This window comes from Corvus cornix, chromosome 12 (assembly GCF_000738735.6).
Source record: "Corvus cornix cornix isolate S_Up_H32 chromosome 12, ASM73873v5, whole genome shotgun sequence".
Lineage (NCBI taxonomy): Eukaryota > Metazoa > Chordata > Aves > Passeriformes > Corvidae > Corvus > Corvus cornix.
Window position 1 is genome coordinate 15,746,157 of NC_046342.1, and position 21,179 is coordinate 15,767,335.

At 40.3% G+C, this 21,179-nt stretch overlaps 1 protein-coding gene across 1 annotated transcript in view; it reads left to right on the forward strand.

Annotated features, from left to right (window-relative positions):
* The window catches only part of TAFA1 (TAFA chemokine like family member 1), a 224,513-nt gene that overhangs the window by 190,614 nt on the left and 12,720 nt on the right, over positions 1-21,179 (forward strand). The window contains exon 4 of the mRNA XM_010390208.4: positions 16,891-17,015. Coding sequence (XP_010388510.1) covers positions 16,891-17,015 — 125 coding nt within the window. The remainder of the gene's footprint in view (positions 1-16,890; positions 17,016-21,179) is intronic.

Genomic DNA, 21,179 nt, shown 5'->3' on the forward strand with positions numbered 1-21,179 from the left:
AGCCATTCTTAAGGAAATCATGAGTGCCTTTCTATTCCACTGCCCACAGAAAATGGAAAGGATTGCCTCTGCTTCTCTCTCTGGCAGAGAACACAAATACAACCCAATATTTTCACTGAAGGATCAGGGATATTTTTACCATTTTGCCCCATGTCCTTCAGAGCAGCTTGTACAATCCACAGTGATCCAAGGACAAGAATATGCTTTCCCTTCTACCTTGGCAGGATTTAACAATGTCAAGGTACGGCCTGAAAAGTGCTTTGAGATCCTTGTAGTGGAAGTGTTGGAAAGACACAGGAAACTGCTCTGGTGTGATGAGACACCAACTTGGCTGCAGCACGAGCCTCCCCATTACTATAAAAGCCTTTGGAGGTCAAAAGCTGTCCTAATTTGACTATTTCCACCTGCTTTTTAATAATAAAAAAAAAAAGTTAAACACATCAGCCACTAAAGACGCTTTCTTGCAGAAGCTCTTCTGCATTTCCCTGGCCAGGGCTGCTGTTCCCTGCAAGGCAGAGCTGAAGGTCTCCCCATGAGTTCCCAGCACAGAATTGAAGCCTTGAATGCTCCCTGGCCACAAATTGAGGCCCTGAATGCACAGTAACTGAATATTCATTTTGTCCATTCTTTAGAAAAATAGTTACAATTTAAAGTACAAGAATAGCTCCATTCATGAGCCACGATGTGAGCAAAGCCTCTGCCACCGGTGCCATATCTACGGTTCTTAATAAGAGGCCAACAAAGCTGATATATTACCATGTATAAAAATAATGGAAAAGAGATATCCAGAGAGAGAAATTATGTTTTTGTCATGAAGTGATGTGGGTTGGTTATAAGCATGGGCATTATTTCTCTCTGTTGTTCACTTCTCTGTGCAGAGCAGGACAATCAGGATGCAGAGTGCTCCTGCTGCAGGGCTGGGTGATATCAGGGTTTCAACATTTGGAACAGCAGATACTTAGGGTAAAACTTTCCCCTGATTTGAGCTGAACTATTCATCACACACGTAGCTGTCATTAATCTTACATGCAGAGCCAGGCTTCTCATATTTCAAAACCTTTGGAGAGGCAGCTTTTTAATCTATATTTGGTTCTTCTTTTTTCCCCCTCTGAGATTGATTTCTCTTTGCATATAATGCTGGAGTAGTTTCAATTTAAACAGAACCCTGAAATAAAATAGTTGAATTTAAAACCCTAGCAGAGAGAAAGGAAACAATTATCTTGAAATTATCTTTTTTTTTTTTTTTTTGGAAGTAAAAACTCCAATGACAGCGCTGCTGACTGCCAAAATTGACATGTATTTTAACTTCTGTTTCAAGCAATGCATTATCTTAATCACAACAAGAGGGCACATACTCCAAGATGGAGCCATAAATTTAATTAATCTCAGTAGTAGTTCTCAAAGCAATTCATTATAATATAATGCAGCACCTTGAAGTATCTAAATTACAGCAGCTGAAGATGCTTAATGACCAGAGGCAGATGCAGAAGCTGCCCAGCAGCTCCTGGTGGCAAATTCTAACTTCTTCTGCCTCCTCTCTGGCATGCCATTCCAGACAAAAGGCAGATCTGCTCCTATGAGCCAGGAGAATGAGGAAAAAGGACAAGGAAACAAAAACGTCAGGAAAAACAGGAGAAAAGATAGAATAGCTGTGAGGGCAGCAAGTGGCAGATGGGTAAGGTCTAAGCTTATCCTCAAAAATACATGAACTATGGCAGCTGCGGGCTATGAAGAGTTCCTGTCAAACATTTCTGATGACCAAGAGCTAAATTTTTAAGTGGTTTGCATATCTCTCTGGGTTGTTGAGATAATACTATAGCTGTCTGCTCCTTGTTTTGTAGGTCATTAATACAGCTCATACTCTAAACCCATTCTGTCTGCTAATATTCAAAAAGGATGTTATTGGAATCCCAACCTCTTAGCCATTTCGCAGAGCAGAATCTGGACACAAAGCATTATAAATTCAGCACTGTGTGTCACTATGGGAACTGTTTCTGCTGCCAGACAGCGTTGGGAATGAACTGGGAACTGGCTGTTTAGGCACGTGTGACTCTGTGTGTGTTTGTCTGCCAGGCAGGCACATGCATAAACATTCAAATGCACATAATGTAAATTTTACCATTAAGTATTTGCACCTCTTTGCTTCCCCATTTCTTCTTAGTTTGCTTCATTTAGCATAGATTATCTCGGTAAGTCTGGCAGCTAGTCAATTACTGAATTCCTTTCAAAGGAAGGAAAAAGGAAGATTACAAAATTCATCAAGCTAGCATAAATCACCATATCTTCCCCACCTGAGGATCTGACCCTCTAACAGTAGTTTCTTTCTTCTTTATAAAGGTAATTATTCTATTAAAATTAATAGTAAAATGAATACTGCTGTGACTGAATTACATGGGATAAGCGTGAAGTACTGTGATCTGTTCTGCTATGAATTAGTAATTATAGTGTGCCCAGTGAAATTTGCATACTTTGCTCTCTTTCCCTGCTATCTGCCTTGGTTTAGTCGCCAGCACTCTCTCCAGGGTTGGAGCTGGAGATTGCTGGTGGTTTATGCAAAGAGGAGGTGTTTGCAGAACATAGCACCCCTGAGTTTTAAGACAGCAGAAGAAGTTACAAGATAAGCTTGGGTTTGTTTGGTATTTGAAATAGGTGTGATTGCCTTTCTAAATGTGATGGTGTGTGGGGGGGTGTGCTTACGTAGATGAGGTGAGGGGAAAAAAGTCTGCCTCCTTTCCTCCTCCTGTTTCTGTGTGAAAAATTGGTGTTCATATGACTTTGAGCTGATGCTGCTTGGAGCAGTGAAAGTAGTTGGTACCTCAAAGGGATGGCAGCTGGAATAAGGGAGAGCCGGTACAGAGAGGGGCTCGTGGACCTGCAGTAGCCTCTGCTTCAGGAAGAGCTGTGTCCACCTGCTTGCACTCAAGTGAGTGCTTCAAGCAAAGTTTAAGGGTGACCTTGAAGAGGATAAATGATACCAAGATGAAAGGCAGCCTTTCCCACATACGTATTGAGAGACCTGCCTTGGGCCAGCAATAGCAATTACTTATCAGCTAAAGGATGTCATGAATGAATAATCTTTCTTTTTTGTGATGCTATAAGGTCGTATGGCAGAAGTCAAGCATTAGGCCCAGGCTGGTTTCTCAGGAAGAGAAGGCAGGGAAGTTTTTCCTGCAGCCTTACAGCCCTGCCATACCATGATACCTGCTCAGATCAGCTCAGGGGGCTCTTCACCTCAGCACGAGCTAAACACCCCACATCCCAATGGAACGGGATCTAGGGAGAAATCAGATGGAGAGAGAGCTGCTCCCTTTCAGCCACAGTGGAATCTGACATCCTACAAGAGCTGTGTGCTCAACTCAGCTCCAGAGGTGGAGAGAGGAAATCAGTGATGCCCAGGCAGGCTGGGAAAGCTCTAACTGGCTGCATTGCTGTGAAGTAATTGCTTTTGTTAATAGGATTTCATTGTTATTATCCACATTAGGATGATCACAGGCTGGTTCAGATAGCTTATGCTTGATTAAATAATGGCCTGCTGTAGTGATAAATGCAAACTTGATCCAATGGATAAAAAACTTGTTTCTCTTTCCTGAAAATAATGTGTAGCAACAATTTCTCAAAAAAAAAAAAAAAGGAAAAAAAAAAAGGGAAAAAAGGAAACTTATGCTTGATATACTTATATACTTAACATAATATATTTTGTTTCTTTGGACAAACTTTGATCTTGACAATCCCCAAGTTAATAGAAAGTTGTTCTTTTTCCCTCCCTAAAATAGCCTGTGCAGCGCACAGCTTATGCAGATCGATAGAAACATTTTTTCACCACAGGAAAGCAACCTTACACAACTTGTAAAAAGGTCATATAAACTTACAATGCAAGTCATTATTTTTAATTCTGTGGTCTACCCATGTTTCCTAGCACCTGAACTGTCCTTTCTGCAAATTACATTCCTTTTGTGAATATAAACAGTTTATTAGAAATCCTTTATTAATTATTTAAATGAGTTTATAAATATTTGAGGAAGCCCATGCAAAAGGCACTCATCATAAATTATTATATTCTACCTTCATTGAAAGCTAAATTAAAGACCTCTGAAGATTGCCTTTCGTGAGAAAGCCTTTTCAGCTGCCTGTCATCACAAGGTCTAGGACAGGAGTAATTTGTCTAAGTAGCAGCAAAAACCATAAAAATCAGCACCTAAAGGTCAAAGTGAGATAACATCTGTATCTTACAGTGTTTGTACTAAATGTTACGTAATTGAGTATGGGCTGTGCTCTGTGTCTTATGGGGGAGGCATCAGTTTCCAGCCTCAGCTTTGGGATCACAGGTGTGGAGACTGAATTACTGACAAGAGGGGAAGGATTGGTGCTAAGGAGAAGGCCTAAAGCAAGTGAAAGGAGAAATCACTCACACAGATCGATTGATCGAATGAGAAGTCAGATACTGTAAGTGGTGCTGGAAAGAATATCAACCCCGAGAATCTATGGCAGATCAGCCTGAGCAGTGCAAAGGGATTTCTTATATGAAAGGAAATGAAAAAATAAAATTATATAAAAAATGGCAGCTGCAGAATAGCAAAAACTTCTCGGGATAAACTTTCCTGGAAATTCTTTTCTGGATGGAAGAAAGCTTTTTATGGGAGCTCTCAGTTTTGCAGTGTTGGTGGGTAAGGTGAAGAGTCACTTTGTGGACGTTCCCACCTTTTGGGTCCCATTCTCTGTGCACATGGTCATGTCTGGCTGTCAAGGACACTGCACATTACAAATGGCAGGTGCCAGTCAGGACAGAAGTGCCTCTGCAGAATTTGGGTAATGGATAATTAAAGTTATTAAATAGAAAGAGATGTCTGGTGATGAACCCATTCACCATGTGCTTCTTTCTTAATTGTCCTGTGTTCAAGGAGCCTCATGAGGTGGACACATGGATTCCATGACAATTTGTTAAAGTCAGTTTGTGGTCATGCAGGATGGACAAGGAGATGCTCCTGCTGTAAAACCTCAGACTGTGACCTGAGGTGATGCTTGATGGAACCACAGCACGTGTAGGGAAGGTCTCAGCTCTCTGAGCAATGACAGTTCAGATTAGCTGCGCACAGACAGTCTTTACAGCTTTCCCAGCACTTTTCCACTGACCTGCTTCTCTTGTTCATCCACCTTCTCTTCTATTGGTGATCACTGTTAAAGCAGAAAATCAGAAATACGAAGTCTGAGGACTGCAACATAATGCCCAGAATTAGGGGGTTCACTAGACAATTATCTTTCCTGTTTGATTAGGTATTTTTGGAGATGATTTTTTTGAGATTTCTTTTTTTAGAAAGAAAGCCCAGCTATTTCAACCTTGTTCTGTTTTTAAGTGCTTTAAAATGATGGAAGAAGGGAGTATTGTAAAATAAGAGAATTAAAAAATCATAAATTTTCATCTAAAGCTTTCTATTTGGTTTTCTGGTAACTATAGCAATTCCCAGTGTCTTTGTTTAGCTGTTTGTCTTTGGAGGGCTCCTGCTTGCATACATTTTGCAACTGGCAGAGCTGAACACATTCTGCAAAACCTTTTCCACTAATTCATGCTCATAATTGTAAGGAGCTTGGGCTGGGCACGCTCAGGCTCCACGTACACTCATTTTGTATGAGCGTTAATGAGATCAAGAAGAGCAAGGACAGATGTTAGTGAAAAACAAACTCCCTTTTGTAGTGATGAGAACAGAGATCACAGCTTCATAGCTGAGAGTCACCTGAGCAGAGTGGGCACTAGATTCCTGGAGTACCTGGAGTCTGAGGCTCACAGCTCCTTCCACCTACTTATTTTTTCAAGAGCCCATCTTGTGCATTACAGTGGAAATGATGATTTTTGTATAATTCAGGGTTATTCACTCTAACGACAACAGGGTAAGGTCATTGCATAAATTATTAGTAACAAAGAGTTAACTGGAAGAAGTGAAATCCAGGGCCTTTTCCAAGGTAAAAAAAAAAAAAAAAAAAAAGAGGAAAAAATATCACTGTGAATGGTAGTGAATTTTGATCTTTTAAAATAGTACAACTCAGAGTTAAATTGAACAGAGGCAAAAATACATGAGCTGTGCCAATACCAACACAGCCATGAAATTTCAAGTGCCCATTAAAAGTATTCTCTGTAAAAGGTCTCAGAGTAAATAAGTATTATGAGCACTGAAGGAAAACATAATTTCAAAACAAAGCTTGTCAGTTAAGGTCAGTTTAATATCCACACATGAATTTCACTGTTTGTAAGTCTTGCTGATAAGCTTTTATAATTGAGTTACTTCTCTTATTCCATGCATATTGAAGCAGTAATTAAGCTATGATATGAAACACAAAATATCATGTGCTCAATTCATCAATTTTTGTTCAGTCTCGCAGTTCTTGTTCCAGTTGCACTGGCATTGTTGCACTGAAATATCTCCCAATCTATCATGTCAAGATTATGCATGATGTAATTTGTAATAGCAGCTAGGGATTTGTTTACAAAAAACAAATGTTCCTTTAATCTTTGAAACAAAATTAGACTTGTCTTACATCACAGAACAAAGATAGCTGAATGAATACAACACTTTTAATAAATCAGTAATTACCTTGTGTAGTGCCAGTTGGCTCATTTAACTTAACCTTTGAAAACAGCTTCCTCCACACAGATTTTAAAATGTGCTCTCCTGGACTGTGGAGATATGGGTGCTCTATAGGTGTGTTGTTTATGCCACAGTAATTCCCAGTTCATGGAGGAGAATTTGGACCTTATTGTCTTTTCCCAGCAGAGATAATTGCAAGTTAACTACTTCCTCAAGAAATCTGCAGGCTCTGCCTTTCAGTACCACTGTGCATGAAGCAGCAAACACCACGTGCAAATTCAGAGTACCATCATTAAGACAATAAAACCTCCCTTAGTTTTCCTTTCATGCAGAATCATCCCTGCAGTGGGAGCACAGGGCACCTGGCCCCATGCAAGGTGGGTTTGGGTTGGTGGAGGTTCGAATAAACAAATTTCTGTAGCTGGACTGAAATTATCTGGTGGGTACAGACACTAGAAAAGGACTGCTGCCACCCTTCCCCAGAGCACCCTGGGTCATCCAGGGATGCTGTTCATCGGGCTTTGATCTGCAGCATTGCACTCTGAAAATCAACCAGCTACATGCTGAAGGCAGCTGTTGGATTTGTGTCCATTGGATAATAGATTTTCATGTATTTTGTTATGCTGCAGGACATTTAGGGGGAAAGAACCTACCAAGAATGTGTTATGAGGCACAAGGTGAAGCACAGATAAGCTTCAGCTAAAGCTGGGAAAGTGTTTTAATCTCCAGCTGTGGAGAAGTTGGACAGATTTACTGTTACTAGACAGGACAAAGGCCTGTGTTTGTGGGTGTCTTGGACAGAAGTGTGACCACACCAGCAGGGACTTGTACTGGTGAAACTCTTTTAGGACATTACATGCTTATAATACCTCAAAATTAAGGGGAATTTTGCTTCAGAAATCTTCTGGCTCTGATTATTATCATCTTTCCATCCTTTTTAAGGGGAGAATAGCAGATGGCTTCATGTACTTCACGCCTCTTAGCAGTCTCTTTTCCCAAAAATTCCTTGGTATCCAGATTTTAGGAGAAATATAGAATCATAGAATGGTTTCGGTTGGAAGGGATCTTCATGACCATTCTGTTCCACCCCCTGCCATAGGCAGGGACACCTTCCACTATCCCAGGTTGCTCCATGCCCCATCCAACCTGGCCTGGGACACCTCCAGGGATGGGGCAGCCAAAGCTTCTCTGGGCACCCTGTGCCAGGGCCTCCTCACCCCCACTGTGAAGAATTTCTTCTCAATCTCTAATCAAAACCCGCTCTCTTTCACCCTTTTACTTCTCAGGTTCTTCTGTGCCTTCAGTTCTTTTGCCACTTTTCCTGCTCTCCGTTGCTTTCTCCAGCAGCAGGCACCCATCTGACAGCCCCCACTGCTGCAGAGACACTTGGAATCTCAGCCACATATTTCAACATTTTCTGAGTTTAGAGTTCCAGCCACAGGTCTTTAAAGCACAGAGAACTTAGTATTTTTCACAGAGGAAGACAGGGACAGTATAATAGCTTGCATTTCAAAAAGAAAACCAAAGCAAAAACCATTTTTCTCTGGAAAAACGTGCACAAAAAAAAAAAAAAAACGCCAAAAGAGGTGTTTTTCATTGACTAATCACACATGATCACATTATATCCAATTAATTTCTGTAGATTCAATGGAAGAATTTTCTATGTATATTTATTTACAGGAATCTTCTCTGTTAACAAGAGTTTCTCTGGTAATGAGAGAAACACAATTTATACCCGAGTGGTACACCAGAATTTAATTTCATAACTGATAACCCTCCAATATATTATGCATGCTTTGTTATGCCTTATAAATGCATTACAGTTATATAATTTATTCATTTCCAGAGTTCTTTCATAGAGTGCTTGCTGCTAGGCTGTGATTCTGGCACCTCATTCAGTCAAAATTTCACAATAGACTTTCACCCTTCCGAGCCCATCTCACAGCTTTTCCCTTCCACATCCCCAAACCCAACACCCACAGCACAGGGAATTCACATTTGAGCCAACAGCAGCTTTTACAGACACCAGATTTGGTCTGAAGTCTGCAAAAACTGAGGGTTTTTTTCTGTGTTTCTCCAGTAACTGTTGGATCACACACTAAACACAGATTGCTGGTGTGTGTGTGTATATATATATATATATATATATATGTATGATTTGGGGTCCCAGCAGCCAATGGAGGAATAGCATAGCAAGACCACCCACAAACCTTTGTGTCCCCCCCTAATCTTCATCTCACAGCCTGGCTCTTCTCCCTCTGCATCTCAACTTGTTCATTTACTTTATTAATGAATTATTATTCCTGAAAAATTACCAATACACTTCTTTGATGGCACACCAGTCCTCAACCCTGGTCTGAAACATGTCTGTGAATACTTATAAGTAGCTTCCTATTTTCTTTTCAAATATGTATAAATATGTTGCATTTCATTGGCATTTCATTAAATATATAACAAAAAGATTAAGCTTTCACTAGGTTATCTGAAGCCATTCAAAGAGGATGTAAATAACACTTCTTCACTGAACAATATTTTAGCAGCCTGCTCTCAGCTTTGTTCTGCAGGGAAGGGTGGATTCTGTCCCAAACTTCAGTAATAAATAGCAGCACTGGGTCTCCCTAACCTACAAAAGATCCCTGGACAGGTTGGGAGGGGGTCCTCGGTCACCTGCCTTCCCATCAGCTCCCTGAACGTTGGATTTCATGCTCTCATCAGCCTCATTAGCGCTCATTAGCATCAGCAGGTTGCTCTCCAATGCCCCACTGTCTTTGCAGAGATGTTATGTCAACTGCCAATAAAAAAACTATAAATAAAGTTGGCAGCTTGATGCTTGCCTTGGATATATGTTGCTGTGCAAGAATTCAGGAAATTCCAAGAAAAAATATAACACTGCGTCCCAGCACTCTGGAAGGTCATAGAATACACTATGCACTTTTGGGGAGACAAGTTTCTCATACATGATTTATTTTATCATTTCATGTCCTTTCTCTCTGCCACACATATCTGCAAAAAATCTGTTTTGTTGAGGCTTACTCTGCCTTTCCTTTGCAAAAAATGAAGTTTCCTGATAGATAATGTGCTGAGGGTTCAGTTAGAATATCAACTATGATCCATGACTTTCAGAGAAAGTGTCAAGCATTAGTCATGTTTGAGTTCAGTGGAATGTGGAATAATTACAGCTTTAAAAAGCCTACCACACTTTTTGAGTACAGGATTATCAAATGAGAACAGGGTTGAGAGCCAGCTGCCAGCACGACTGGCCTGGGACCTGCTGGCATCTCCTGAAGGAGTGCCACAAGAGGCCTCCCAGCCTGACAGCTTCTGCTGGCTTCATTTTTGTATTACCTAAAATCCCAGACTTTGAAAAGATCTCAATAGTTGAACTTTGAGGGGCTAAGAAACATTTTGATTTCTTTTCCTTGTCATTGCTGCTGAGATCTACCTGACTCAGAGCATGGTTATGCAAATTCTACAGTTCTCCTTAAACTCTGGATGATTTATCTGTGTGCCTAGCTAACAAATCAGTGTTTTACCTCTGAACAGCTGGGCACACTTTGCAGAGAACCTGGGTACTGTCACTGTCGGTGGACTCAGGGAAGGGAAGATGCACATTCACTCACCATGAAGCTGCTGTCCATGAGGAATCCTGGTCCTACTTCAGCTATGGATGCCCCTCACCTCTATGGTTAAGCAGCAGCTGTTTCCAGAGGTGCAAACAAAGGGACGTGGAAAAATGACAAAGATGCAGCATTTGACACTCCCAAGCTGAACGGCATTGAGGACTAGAAATTCCTTGGCGAAATCTAAATTATTTTGTGTGAAATCTGCTCTCTAACAGACCATCTCCATTCAGCTCAAAGGCAGGAATGTGCTTAAGGACCTTCTGGCAGCATTTCCGTAATTTTAATGTTATAATTTATTTTCATAGGACCTGAGAAATCCATTTTTCAAGCTGTACAAATGGGGAAAAAAATGTCAGTCCCAAACTCCTGCAGTTCAGTGTTAGAGTTCAGCAGGGCAGGAGAGACAGAGGGGAGCATACAAGGAAGCATGGCAAGAATAACTCATCCTCTTAAGTAAATAAAATTGCAAATGGCCAACTGGAATAGCAAGGAGATGATTTACCTGTAGTAATAGAGAAAGTGAGAAGCAGATCTGGGATTAAACAAGCCCTGGGAGTTTCTGCTTCTCAGGCCATTAGCCAACACCACCTCTATTAGTCACATTGTTAGGGGGGAAGTACACAACGTGTTTATGTCGTTTTTCCTAATTTACCTAACAGTGTGTTGGCTGCTAGGAAATGCCAGTGTAAGTGGTTTTTCACTAGTGAGTCTTCTCATGCTGTCGAATTAGCACCCTTTTTTGCTGGTTTATGCAGATCTTAAAAGGAAATTTTTCATGGATTCTTTGCATCTAATCTGTCCTTTCATATTTAATGGTGCAGCCCACAGTGTTGTTCAGACATGTAATACACTCTTAAAAATACCTTACTCTAGCTGCTGAATATTTTGCAATGGAGAATCAAGAATTCTGAGTGGAAAAAAAAAAAAAATCTTCAATTCTTTCAACTCTGCCAGTGAATTAATAAAACATTTAAAAAAAAACCTGGGGAATATTGCAAAGATCAGTGTGTTCAAAAAAAAAAAAAAAAAGAAGTTTAGTATGCTGATGTCTTTTTAATGTTTACTACAATTAAAAAATATTAAATTAACTCAGCAAGACTGAATTTCAGGCAATTAGGGATATGAGACACCGCTTGCCAGACTGATTGCACTGTGCTTATACTTTAAACAGGAGAAATGTCCATTTTCCCAGAACTATGAGAGGTCTGTTATCAAAGTCTGTGAAGCACTGCACAGCAGGAACGTTAGATTGATACTTCTAAAATTGAGTAAGATTGAATTAAAGTAAAGAGTTTGATAGTTTGGATTCCCTGTAGGAAACATCCTGTATTTCTCCCAGATAGCAATATTCAACCTGAAATGTTTTGTTTAGGATTTGTATTCTTTAATTTATCAGATTACTGCTCTACAGCTCCCAAAGTGGCTGCTATCTCAGACTGTTTATGAAATATATAACCCTTCAGATGACACTTTCTTTCAGTCCAGTTTTCTCATCCTCCCAGAAAGTGTGTTCCCACCTCTGTAATTCATTCTGCTCCCCGTGACATCCCAATAAACTAAGAGAAACTGCATGTCTCATTCAATTCTCTGAGATTTTGTTGTATAGGGAGTAGTTGAGCACAGGGTTACAGTTTCTCCCATTCTGGTTTATATCCTTTTTTTCCAAAAAACCCCAAATTTCTTGAAAGATTTTATCCACCTCTGTGCTGTTACTATTGCCAAAATCTCCATCAGCGCAAGAATCTCTCACAGGGAGTTTGAACTTTCCTTTAATCTAATCCATTTAGAAAATGACTCACAATATATTGAATAAAGTGGAGAAAATTGATATCTTTTCATTAAGCTGACAAAGTCTTTTTCACTTCTGACATCTGTGAAATGTGTTCTCTATTTAAATTTTATTTATATCAATCTTTGCTGGTGGAAACGAGATTAAAATGGAATGCTCTATACTTACAGGGAAAACTTTCCCATCCTGCAATGAGTGTACTGGTTTTGAAAATGAGCTCTGCTTCTTATTCCTTGCAGTAACACGATACCTATGATCAGGAGGAACCACAATCTAATATCTCCATTCCTTTGTATTCTATTTCTATATAAACAAAATGTGTGCACTTTATCACAGAAAAAAGAGAGCTGCTGTGGCTTTATAATGGCAACTGCAGAAGCAATCTTGGAACATTTTAATACATAGCATGTTCCCTCTAAGCTGTTGAAAAATGCATGATGATACTTTGCTCTGTCTTCATATTTCAGGGTATTCCATAAACATGAATTAAAGTTATCTGTTACTCTGTGAGGATGGTCTTATTGTTACATTGTTAAATACAATGTCTTTATACTTATTGCCATATAGAGTCTGTCATATTGTTAAAGCAATGTCCTAAATACAAATGCAGAAAAGGAGAATTTTATCTGAAAAAAAAAAAAAAAACTATTTGCATTTTCTCTACACACAGGAGTAGCAAACATGACAGAAGCAAGTGCCTGTGAGTGTCTGGGCTGTGTGTGCACATTTTCTCTGTCCATGTCCTGTTAATCACCTGTAAAACGGCTCTGAGGAACTGAGTAGCATCAGTTTAATGCAAGACTTAGAAGACTGAGAAATGTGAAACATACTAAATTCAGGAGTTTCAACAGGCAGCTTTATTCAAATGGATTGTGTATTTTTTCCAAACTTTGTTTGATTCAAGAGGAAGATGATTGAAGGGTTAGTGTTTCCATGATGATTTGATCTTTTAGGTGTAGATATGTGAAGGTGTTCAGTGCATTTCTATTGCCCTTAATGGAGTATGTTGATACTGAAATTCAAGGGGAAAACTTCCCCAGCCAGCTGCCTTCATGCATTAAAACTTTGTGCTCCAGACGATGCACAAGAGCAAATCAAAGAACAGTCACTACCCTTGTGCAACCTCCAAAGGTTCTCGTGAACTTTGAAGGCTGAATCCCACTGAATCCAAGCTAAACTTGCACTTCCCTGCAGCCACCTAAGGCTTTGGGCATTATGTCTGGGAACAAATGTATTTTAAAATGCAATAGAATTGTGTAAACATGAGAAAATATAACCTATTCTATTGATTTCTCCCTGTATTCTATCTGATCTCCAGATTTCTTATCTGTAGTTTATTTCTCTGGAGCACACGATTAGCAAATGCCATTTCAACCAAATGCTTTTATTGTGTGTTAATCCATGCAGACAAAATACATCAAAAGTTAAATATTTTGATCAAAATTATTCTATGGCTTTGCAAACAAAGATTTTAAAAAATGGTGTGAATCAGGCTGGAAAAGAAAGCTTGAGAATTTCCTGAGTTCCCCAGCTCCATTAGTCATATGTTTAGAGTTTAACATTCTTTTAAAAGAGGCATTTTCTTGAAAACAGTTAAGATATAAGCAGTCACTTATTCAACCTAGAAGGAGATGGGGAAAAAAGAAAAGCACTCAAACAAAACACAAGCAAAGCAGAAGTAGTCAAGGCTCTTCTATTCCTATCCTTTTCCTTTCCCCATGGCAGAGGGATCTGTCTCAGTCAATGCAGCCCTGCATGAAGAAACTCTTGTGCTTTGTGTAGTCCCCAGACATTGAGAACACAATGAGAAGCACTCCAGAGCATTACTGATGTGAGCATTCACAGCCTGTGCTGCTTGGTGATTAACAGGAATCCATAATTCTCACCCAGAATGAGCTGTTCAGGCTGATGTCTTAGGTTTTAACTTCTGTATTTTTCAATCCTGTACTGCCTAGTATGTAAGTCTAAATTTCATATGGCCTGTTAGCTACTGCTCTCTCATGCTGGTTAGGTGTAACAAACCCTCTCTAGGTTTGCACTTCAAGGACACTTTGTTGTCCCAGGTCCCAAAGTATGTAAACCAAAAGCCTTTGAGAGGAGGGGAAAACTTGGGGTAATTACATCATGAACTGATGTTATAATTGGAGAATTAACCCTGATATGCAAATGGACCAAACTTACAGAAGTGTGAAGAACCCACGACCCAGGCTCCATCTTGGGTGGAGCTCCTCGGAGGCTTTTGACTGCTCAGGGTGTACCTTTGAAGGCCCTTCAAATAAATACCTACTTTTATTCTCTTAATCTTGTCTAGCCTCTGTTTTCTGGTAGCCACTTCAAGGCATCAGGGTCACTGAGAAGCTCAGCCTCCTCAGGATCTGGGAGTTCTTGAATAAAAACCACCCTGAGGGGAAACATCTTAACTTGAGCAATTCCCTCTCTCACATGACTGCTTCAGCTCATCTCAGAGTGACATAACCTAAACATAGAGAAGCTGCGTCATTTCCCTGGGGAGGTTTCTCCCCTCCTCATACAGGTGGACCCAATCTCAAATGCTGCAAACTGTGATTCATTTTAAAGCTTTTTCCTCCTTCTTTGAAGAGAGCTGGAGGTATAAAACTTTGAAATCAAGTAGAACTCAAAGGATCAGTGGTGCCCAAGAAAGACAACTGGTCCTAAAGACTAAAAAGCTCTTAATAGAAGAGAAAGCCTAAAAACACAAGATTCAAAGAAGGTAATTTTCTTTGGGTTTTGGACGCCCCTGCCATGGTGTGGGGCTGAGGACTTAGACCACAGTGAGCTCTGTAGTGCTTCAGACTTACAAAGGATTTTGCCTACTTACATATTAGAGACAAAGAGGAGCTTTTCATCTGTAAATATCCCCATTAGTTTCCTCCGTTACAAAAGAGCCTGGTCTTCAGCCGAGGTGAGGGTGCTCACTGATAGACACTTGGATGCAATTGCACTGTGATCACAAATTAACAAATATATATATTTATATACTAAAACCTATACACCACTACATGAATCAGTTGCCATTAAGGTTCAGCACTGACCTTGCATTTGATTGTTTTTCAAGGTCAAGATCTGAATACTTGGGCTGTATTTAACAGCATTAATAAGTAGTGGGATCATTTTAATTGCTATGAACAGCATTGCTTCTCCATGCTGCCTCTCAGTCTGTATTCACCTCATATCTCTGTTTTACACTGTAAGCTCCTCAGGCCAGGGCATTCAGGTCTGTGGGTTTTTGCACCTCGCAGCATAGGATCCTTCTCTGTGGTTACTTAATGCTACGGCACTGCTCCTCGTAAATAATTATGATCATCACTTTTGATTCTATGTCACAGAATTCTTCTCATGCATCCTGAGCACGCTCTACTCTGATGATTGCTGTGAAGGCCAGTATTTAGCAGGATATGGTTTTTCAGTTTGCCCACTGCACAATCTATTATTAGAGCACAGATTCAGCCCTTGTGCCTTTTCATGCATAGCAAAGAGAGACATTTTTTTTTCCTCTGCTGTTAGCAGCATTAATGATACCCTTCTGAAAAAGGTGTGTGAATAGCATCATTAAACTGCCTTGCCAGCACAGGTGTAAAGGGCTTTTTTTGTGTCTTGTATATATGGAGAAATTATATATTATATTATAAAAATCAGATATAAGCTGTGGGAAGAACCAGAAAAGACAACACTGAGAGCTATATGATCATTGTAGGGCCCCTGAAACTGAACTATTCTATTCAATTCTATACTCAAGAATTTAATTATAAGCTCTGTAATGTCCTTAAATCAATGCATGCACAACAGGGCATTTTCCAGAGCTGAATGGCAGTCAGCTGGTGTGTATATATATTAATATATATGTATGTATAAGGTAGGCAGCTGCTTCAAAGGTATTTTGTGGGCTTGAAGGAGCCATGAGGGATGATATGAATGGGTTAAGCATCTCTCTTTGAGTGATCATGCAGAAAGCTTTGACAGGCTTCCTGAGTGCAACCATGAAATCCTTGCCAGAAAAAGCAAACCACAGAAGGAGCCACTCATGAGCCAACTTTTCGCAGTTACAAGGTTAGCTAAAGTTTATCAAAATCCCCAGACAAAAAATGTCATTAAGATACAGTTAAGGATATAGTCAGATACCAATTCCCAGGCAAGAAACTTCATTAAGGTACATTCAAGGTTGTAAACATATGTGCCAATAAAATTCAAACAACAGGGTCCAAACGCTGCCATTATTTACAATGTTAAATATTTGGAAATTAAAAGTTACTGCTAGAGATAATATGGTTTCTACAAAATTCATAATCATGTTTCAACAACTTCTGCTGCTGTTCACTGTTACCTTACCCTCTACTTCTAGTTGTGATGCTCCCTAGGATGGGATACTGGGAAAGCTAGAAGTCTTTATGGGTCCAAATAATTCTGGATAGATTTGTGATAAAAAAAAATCCAGCTGCATGTCCTGAAAGCAAAGCAGACAGTTTTATCTGGAGTACACTGAGCCACAAGTCCTGAAGACCTGGAGAATATTCTGAGGAAAATCTCTTCAGACTTGCCTTGTTCTTGTACATGTCCGTGATGATCAGATTGGCATCCAGGGAGAGCGGCTATGAGGCTGGATGGTCCTTTGGTCTGCAGCAGAATTGCTGCCATCACAGCATTCCCTGCAGCCACAGCACAGGAGCAGACAAGATCTCCTGTACGAGGATGCTCTGGCAAGCAGTGCGCTGTCTTCGGCAATATAGGATGCCAAACAAGTAATTAAATATGAAATCCTTACAACTAAACTCCAGTTGAAGGGACACTCTGCCTTTTAACTGCAGTGTTAGACCCTTGAGATATTATTTAATTAGATTTGTCCGTTGTAACATAGTTGTGAACATTGTCTTTTCTCTTTTAGCTTCTATAGTGATTGGGAAATGGTGGTGTGAGATGGAGCCCTGCCTAGAAGGAGAGGAATGTAAGACGTTGCCTGATAATTCTGGATGGATGTGTGCGACTGGCAATAAAATCAAGACCACCAGAGTAAGTCTCCTTTCTGTCAGCACCCAGGAGGATTTAATAGGAAAGGGAGTCACTAATGACTGCTCACCCATGTCTTTTCCATCATCATGTCTGCTGTAAAAGTCTTAAAGACCACTTCATGATCACCCAGTGCTTCTGGCCATAGTTTGGTGAAAATTTAGATGGATCAAGCTGGTCAGCTGGGTCCAGGCTTGGTAGCCAGCAGGTTGGAGCTGCTGAATTGCCGGGTCACTTTCTTACAGACATTGTCACCTCAAAAAAACCCTGATGCAGATCATGGAGTCCCTTTCTGGTGGCTAAAGGGAAGATTATTAGCTCAAAGGGATCTGCTGGATCCTATATCCATTCCTTGGCTGTTCCAGGCCACACCTGGATTAGCAGCTGCACAAGTGCTTTGCAGCAGAGGACTCAGCTCTCTGTTTGCACTTCGGGTCTCACTTCAGAGCTGCTCCAACCCCACAAACCCATTAGTGACAAGCTCTTGAGATGCTGCAGGTTCAGGTAACACAGGCCAACAGGTGACGACAGCTTTCACCACACCTTGCCAGGAAAAGGCAGAGAGAGGGCTGCAAAGAGAGAGTGTGAATGAGCTGCCTAAACTCCCACAGTGAGATTACCTTGGGAATAAAAGTGTTTTTCAGAAATGGACTCTAGCTTCTCTTTTGCATTGTCCAACTGTTTCACAACCATTGTCTTAAAACTGTCTCCTATACCTGTATTCAACAATTTTAATTAACTAATTTTCATACCACCATTGAAGTTTTTTTCCAAGAAAATGACATGGTTGTCAAATTTTTTTTAAAATATATAAATTCTCATTCTCTGTGAATTGGAAAATAGCTTTTGAAACCAGCTAAATGAAAAAGAGTGAATTTTCAAGAATTTTTTCCTTTTTTGATGAGAAATTCTACATATTCATGCCCAGCTGCTAATTCACAGGAATGTGCAGCTTAGTGTTGTGATTTCCTGATTTATTCCTTTCTTTCCAATCCTAACTCCAGCCATTTTTCATGTCTTCTAGGCCTTCTGTTGAAGGAGGAGATTTTACCCTAACTAATCCCCATGCCACCGAAATTCTTTTCTTTCCCTCCATAGGACCTACCCCAGAATGAATGATTTGTATTGCAACATATCCTCATTTCTGGAGCAGAACCTTCTGCCACACCAACACTAAAATTATCAGGAGACCTACTGACTTAGGAGGTTTTCTTTGTAGGAAGCAGTAAGGGGCCCCAAAAACAAGATCTATATGATCTCTTTGTCACCTCCAAGAGAAAAGGAGGAAGGATGGAGGTAACTGGGATTCCTTGACTCAGTTTCTTCCTGCAGTCTTGTTCCTGCAAATTGTTCTGTGCCCACAGCTGATCTGTTCCCACTGAAGCACCACTGGAAGGTTGTTTCTTTCCAGTGATGTATGTGCCTTGCAGTGCAATTAAAAAATCCCAAACCACAAGCTCACTACATGTCCTTTCCAGTGAGGCTACTGGGGAGTTAAAATGGAAGAAAGTGATGCAGGAGAACTAAGAAGCAACATGAAGTATCTTATAAAATAATTCAGCTCTTCTGCAGTCAGTCTACAAGTTATATAATTGAGGAATTGCATTTTCTTTCTTCAGTGAAGCTGTCCTTCTCTTAACTCCCCCAATCCTCATCATATAAACTAGTTTTAGGCGATAGAAGTGATTGCTAGAAATTTAGCAGCTTCATTAATATGCAGCTGTATGGTCCAATCTATTCAGTATGCATTATTGTATTTCATTTAAATTAAATACTTGCAGAGTGAGTGCTCATAACTGAAAAAATATTTCTTCATTTACCCATAGGAGTTGTTTTAATTAGCTTGTGAGGGGAGTACCTTATGGTGCTGCTTCCAGTAGAATTTTGCTTTGTTGCTTTAAAATATCATTACAGAACCCAAGTGACAAAGGCAACATGACATGATGTGCTCAGCAACTGTCTCTTGCATTTTCTAAAGAAAAATTCTACTTCTTAGTCCCTGAAACTTCGCTCAAATCCATACCACTGTGTCAAGTCTAGCAATATAAATATAAAATAATGGAAGCAATCAGATCCTGAAACAGGCTTTTTTTTTCCTTGTTTTGCCATTTCAGACAGCAGCAGAGAATGAGATTACAATGTAATCTGCCCTGACCACAGTCCAGGTTCCAAGTTTGGGCCATGTGTGTCTAATTTGAGTAGTTAAAGAAGTTAAGAAACCAGAAGAAACAAGACAAATCAGTCAACATCCCAGTTCTCTCTGTGGTCATTAGGCAGAAAGCTACAGCAAGTCTCCATAGGCTGTAAACTGTAAACTGTTTTAATGAAGGCTTTTCCTTACACTAAATACATTTACATTGGGCAGCTGCTGTCCTGATGAGGAAAACATTCACATTTATGACTCTCGGGATTAAGATATCCATTAGCACATCCTTCCAGGCCCACACTAAATCACATATAAGCATGTGTGTACGTGTATATATATATATATATTTATGCATACATGGATATACACAGTATATATCATTTGCTAGGGTAGTGCATAACTTCATGGTTAGGTCTCAAACATGATTAAAAGTGATTAGTGTCAAAAGGAGGTGGACAACACACTCAGTGAAGTCTTTACCAGCACATTCTTCATTCCTTCCTTTTCATGCATTTATTTCTGTGTTTAGTCATTTAGCATAACTCACTAATTAAGTTTTTAAAGCCAAAGTTATAAAGCTCACAGCTTCCTTAAATCAATTTGTTTTCTATTGATGGTCAGGCAGGTGACAAACACTGCAAAGAAATCATTTTGTCATTCAATTTCTGGAGCAGTTTCAATGTTTTTTTAATCCCTCGTCACTCCTTTTTGGGTTTTTTTAAATTTGTTTAAGAACATAACTTTCAATGCTTTCCTCAAAAATCTGGGGCCCTTGGAGCTGTACTAGGACCTGCTGGAGATCACATCAGCACTTTCAGCACAGCAACTGGCACCAGTGGAAATAGAAGAGCAGCGTCTCGGGCTGGATGCTGCTGATATTCAGGAAGATGGAAATTAATGCGTTGATCAGTTAGGAACTGGCAGAGCAGCTCAGCTCAAAGCACCTCTCTAGCTTCACAGCTTGTGCCTTCTGTTACAACCTGGTTTGATCAGGCTTAACCAGTTTGAATGAGGTGGAGCCATTTTTGACCCTTCTGAACTGGTTCTGACCAGTTTGAGCCAGTTTGAACTGGTGTTGATTGGTTTGATTTGGTTTGAAAGGGTTTAAACTGATTTTTGCCATTTTTACCCTGTTCTGACCAGTTTAATCTTGTTTGAACTGGTTTTGACTGGTTTAATCTGGTTTAAACCATTTGCTTCAGGTTTCAGTTTTAACTGGTGGGATTCAGTTTCATTCAATTTGAACAGGCCGGATCTCTTGTAAATCTCTCTTGCTTTAATACTTACTGCTGCATTCAATCACCTCATGCTTAGATAATAACCTGTAGCTCTGATTTAATGGCCAAGCCTGATCATATTCAAGTCAATGTGAGTTTCATTGCTGACCCAGGTGCCTGGCAAAGGGCTGAACCCCTCATGGCATTTATCTGGGTGTTCCAGTGAGGAAAGAAACAAAAGCGTAACAAAAGCTTGAGAGCACTGGTTTTTAATCTCCTTGAGAGCACTATTTTTGCTGTCAGTCAGTTGTTCTTATTTCAGCATCCTAAAAAAACATCTGGGCATTGGTGTTTCTTCTTGCAGCATTAGTGCAGCACTCGGATCGATTTTGGTGGTAGTCACAAAGAGGAATGGGTTTTGGTCTGTTGCAGGGTGTGTTATCTCACCCGAGGTGAGTGCATGGAGTAGCTGCTGTGGCCAGTCACTCCTACCCTGCCCTCTCTATGAGTGGGCTGGTGTGGCTCCAAACAAACCTGAAAGGTGGATGCACCTGCCTGTCTTGTCTGGCAGAAATCACTGGAATCTCTCTGGGAAGGGGAGTGTGGAAGGCTGGGGTGAGCACAGCCCCAGGCCCAAAGCTGTCCTGGAATGTCCTTCTTACTTGAAGGGCTCCTACAAGGAAGATGGAGAGAGATTCTTTACAAGGGCATCAGGTGGCAGCACAAAGGGGAATGGCTTCAGACTGACAGACAGTGGATTTAGATTGGACATTAGGAAGGAATTCTTCCCTGTGAGGGTGGTGA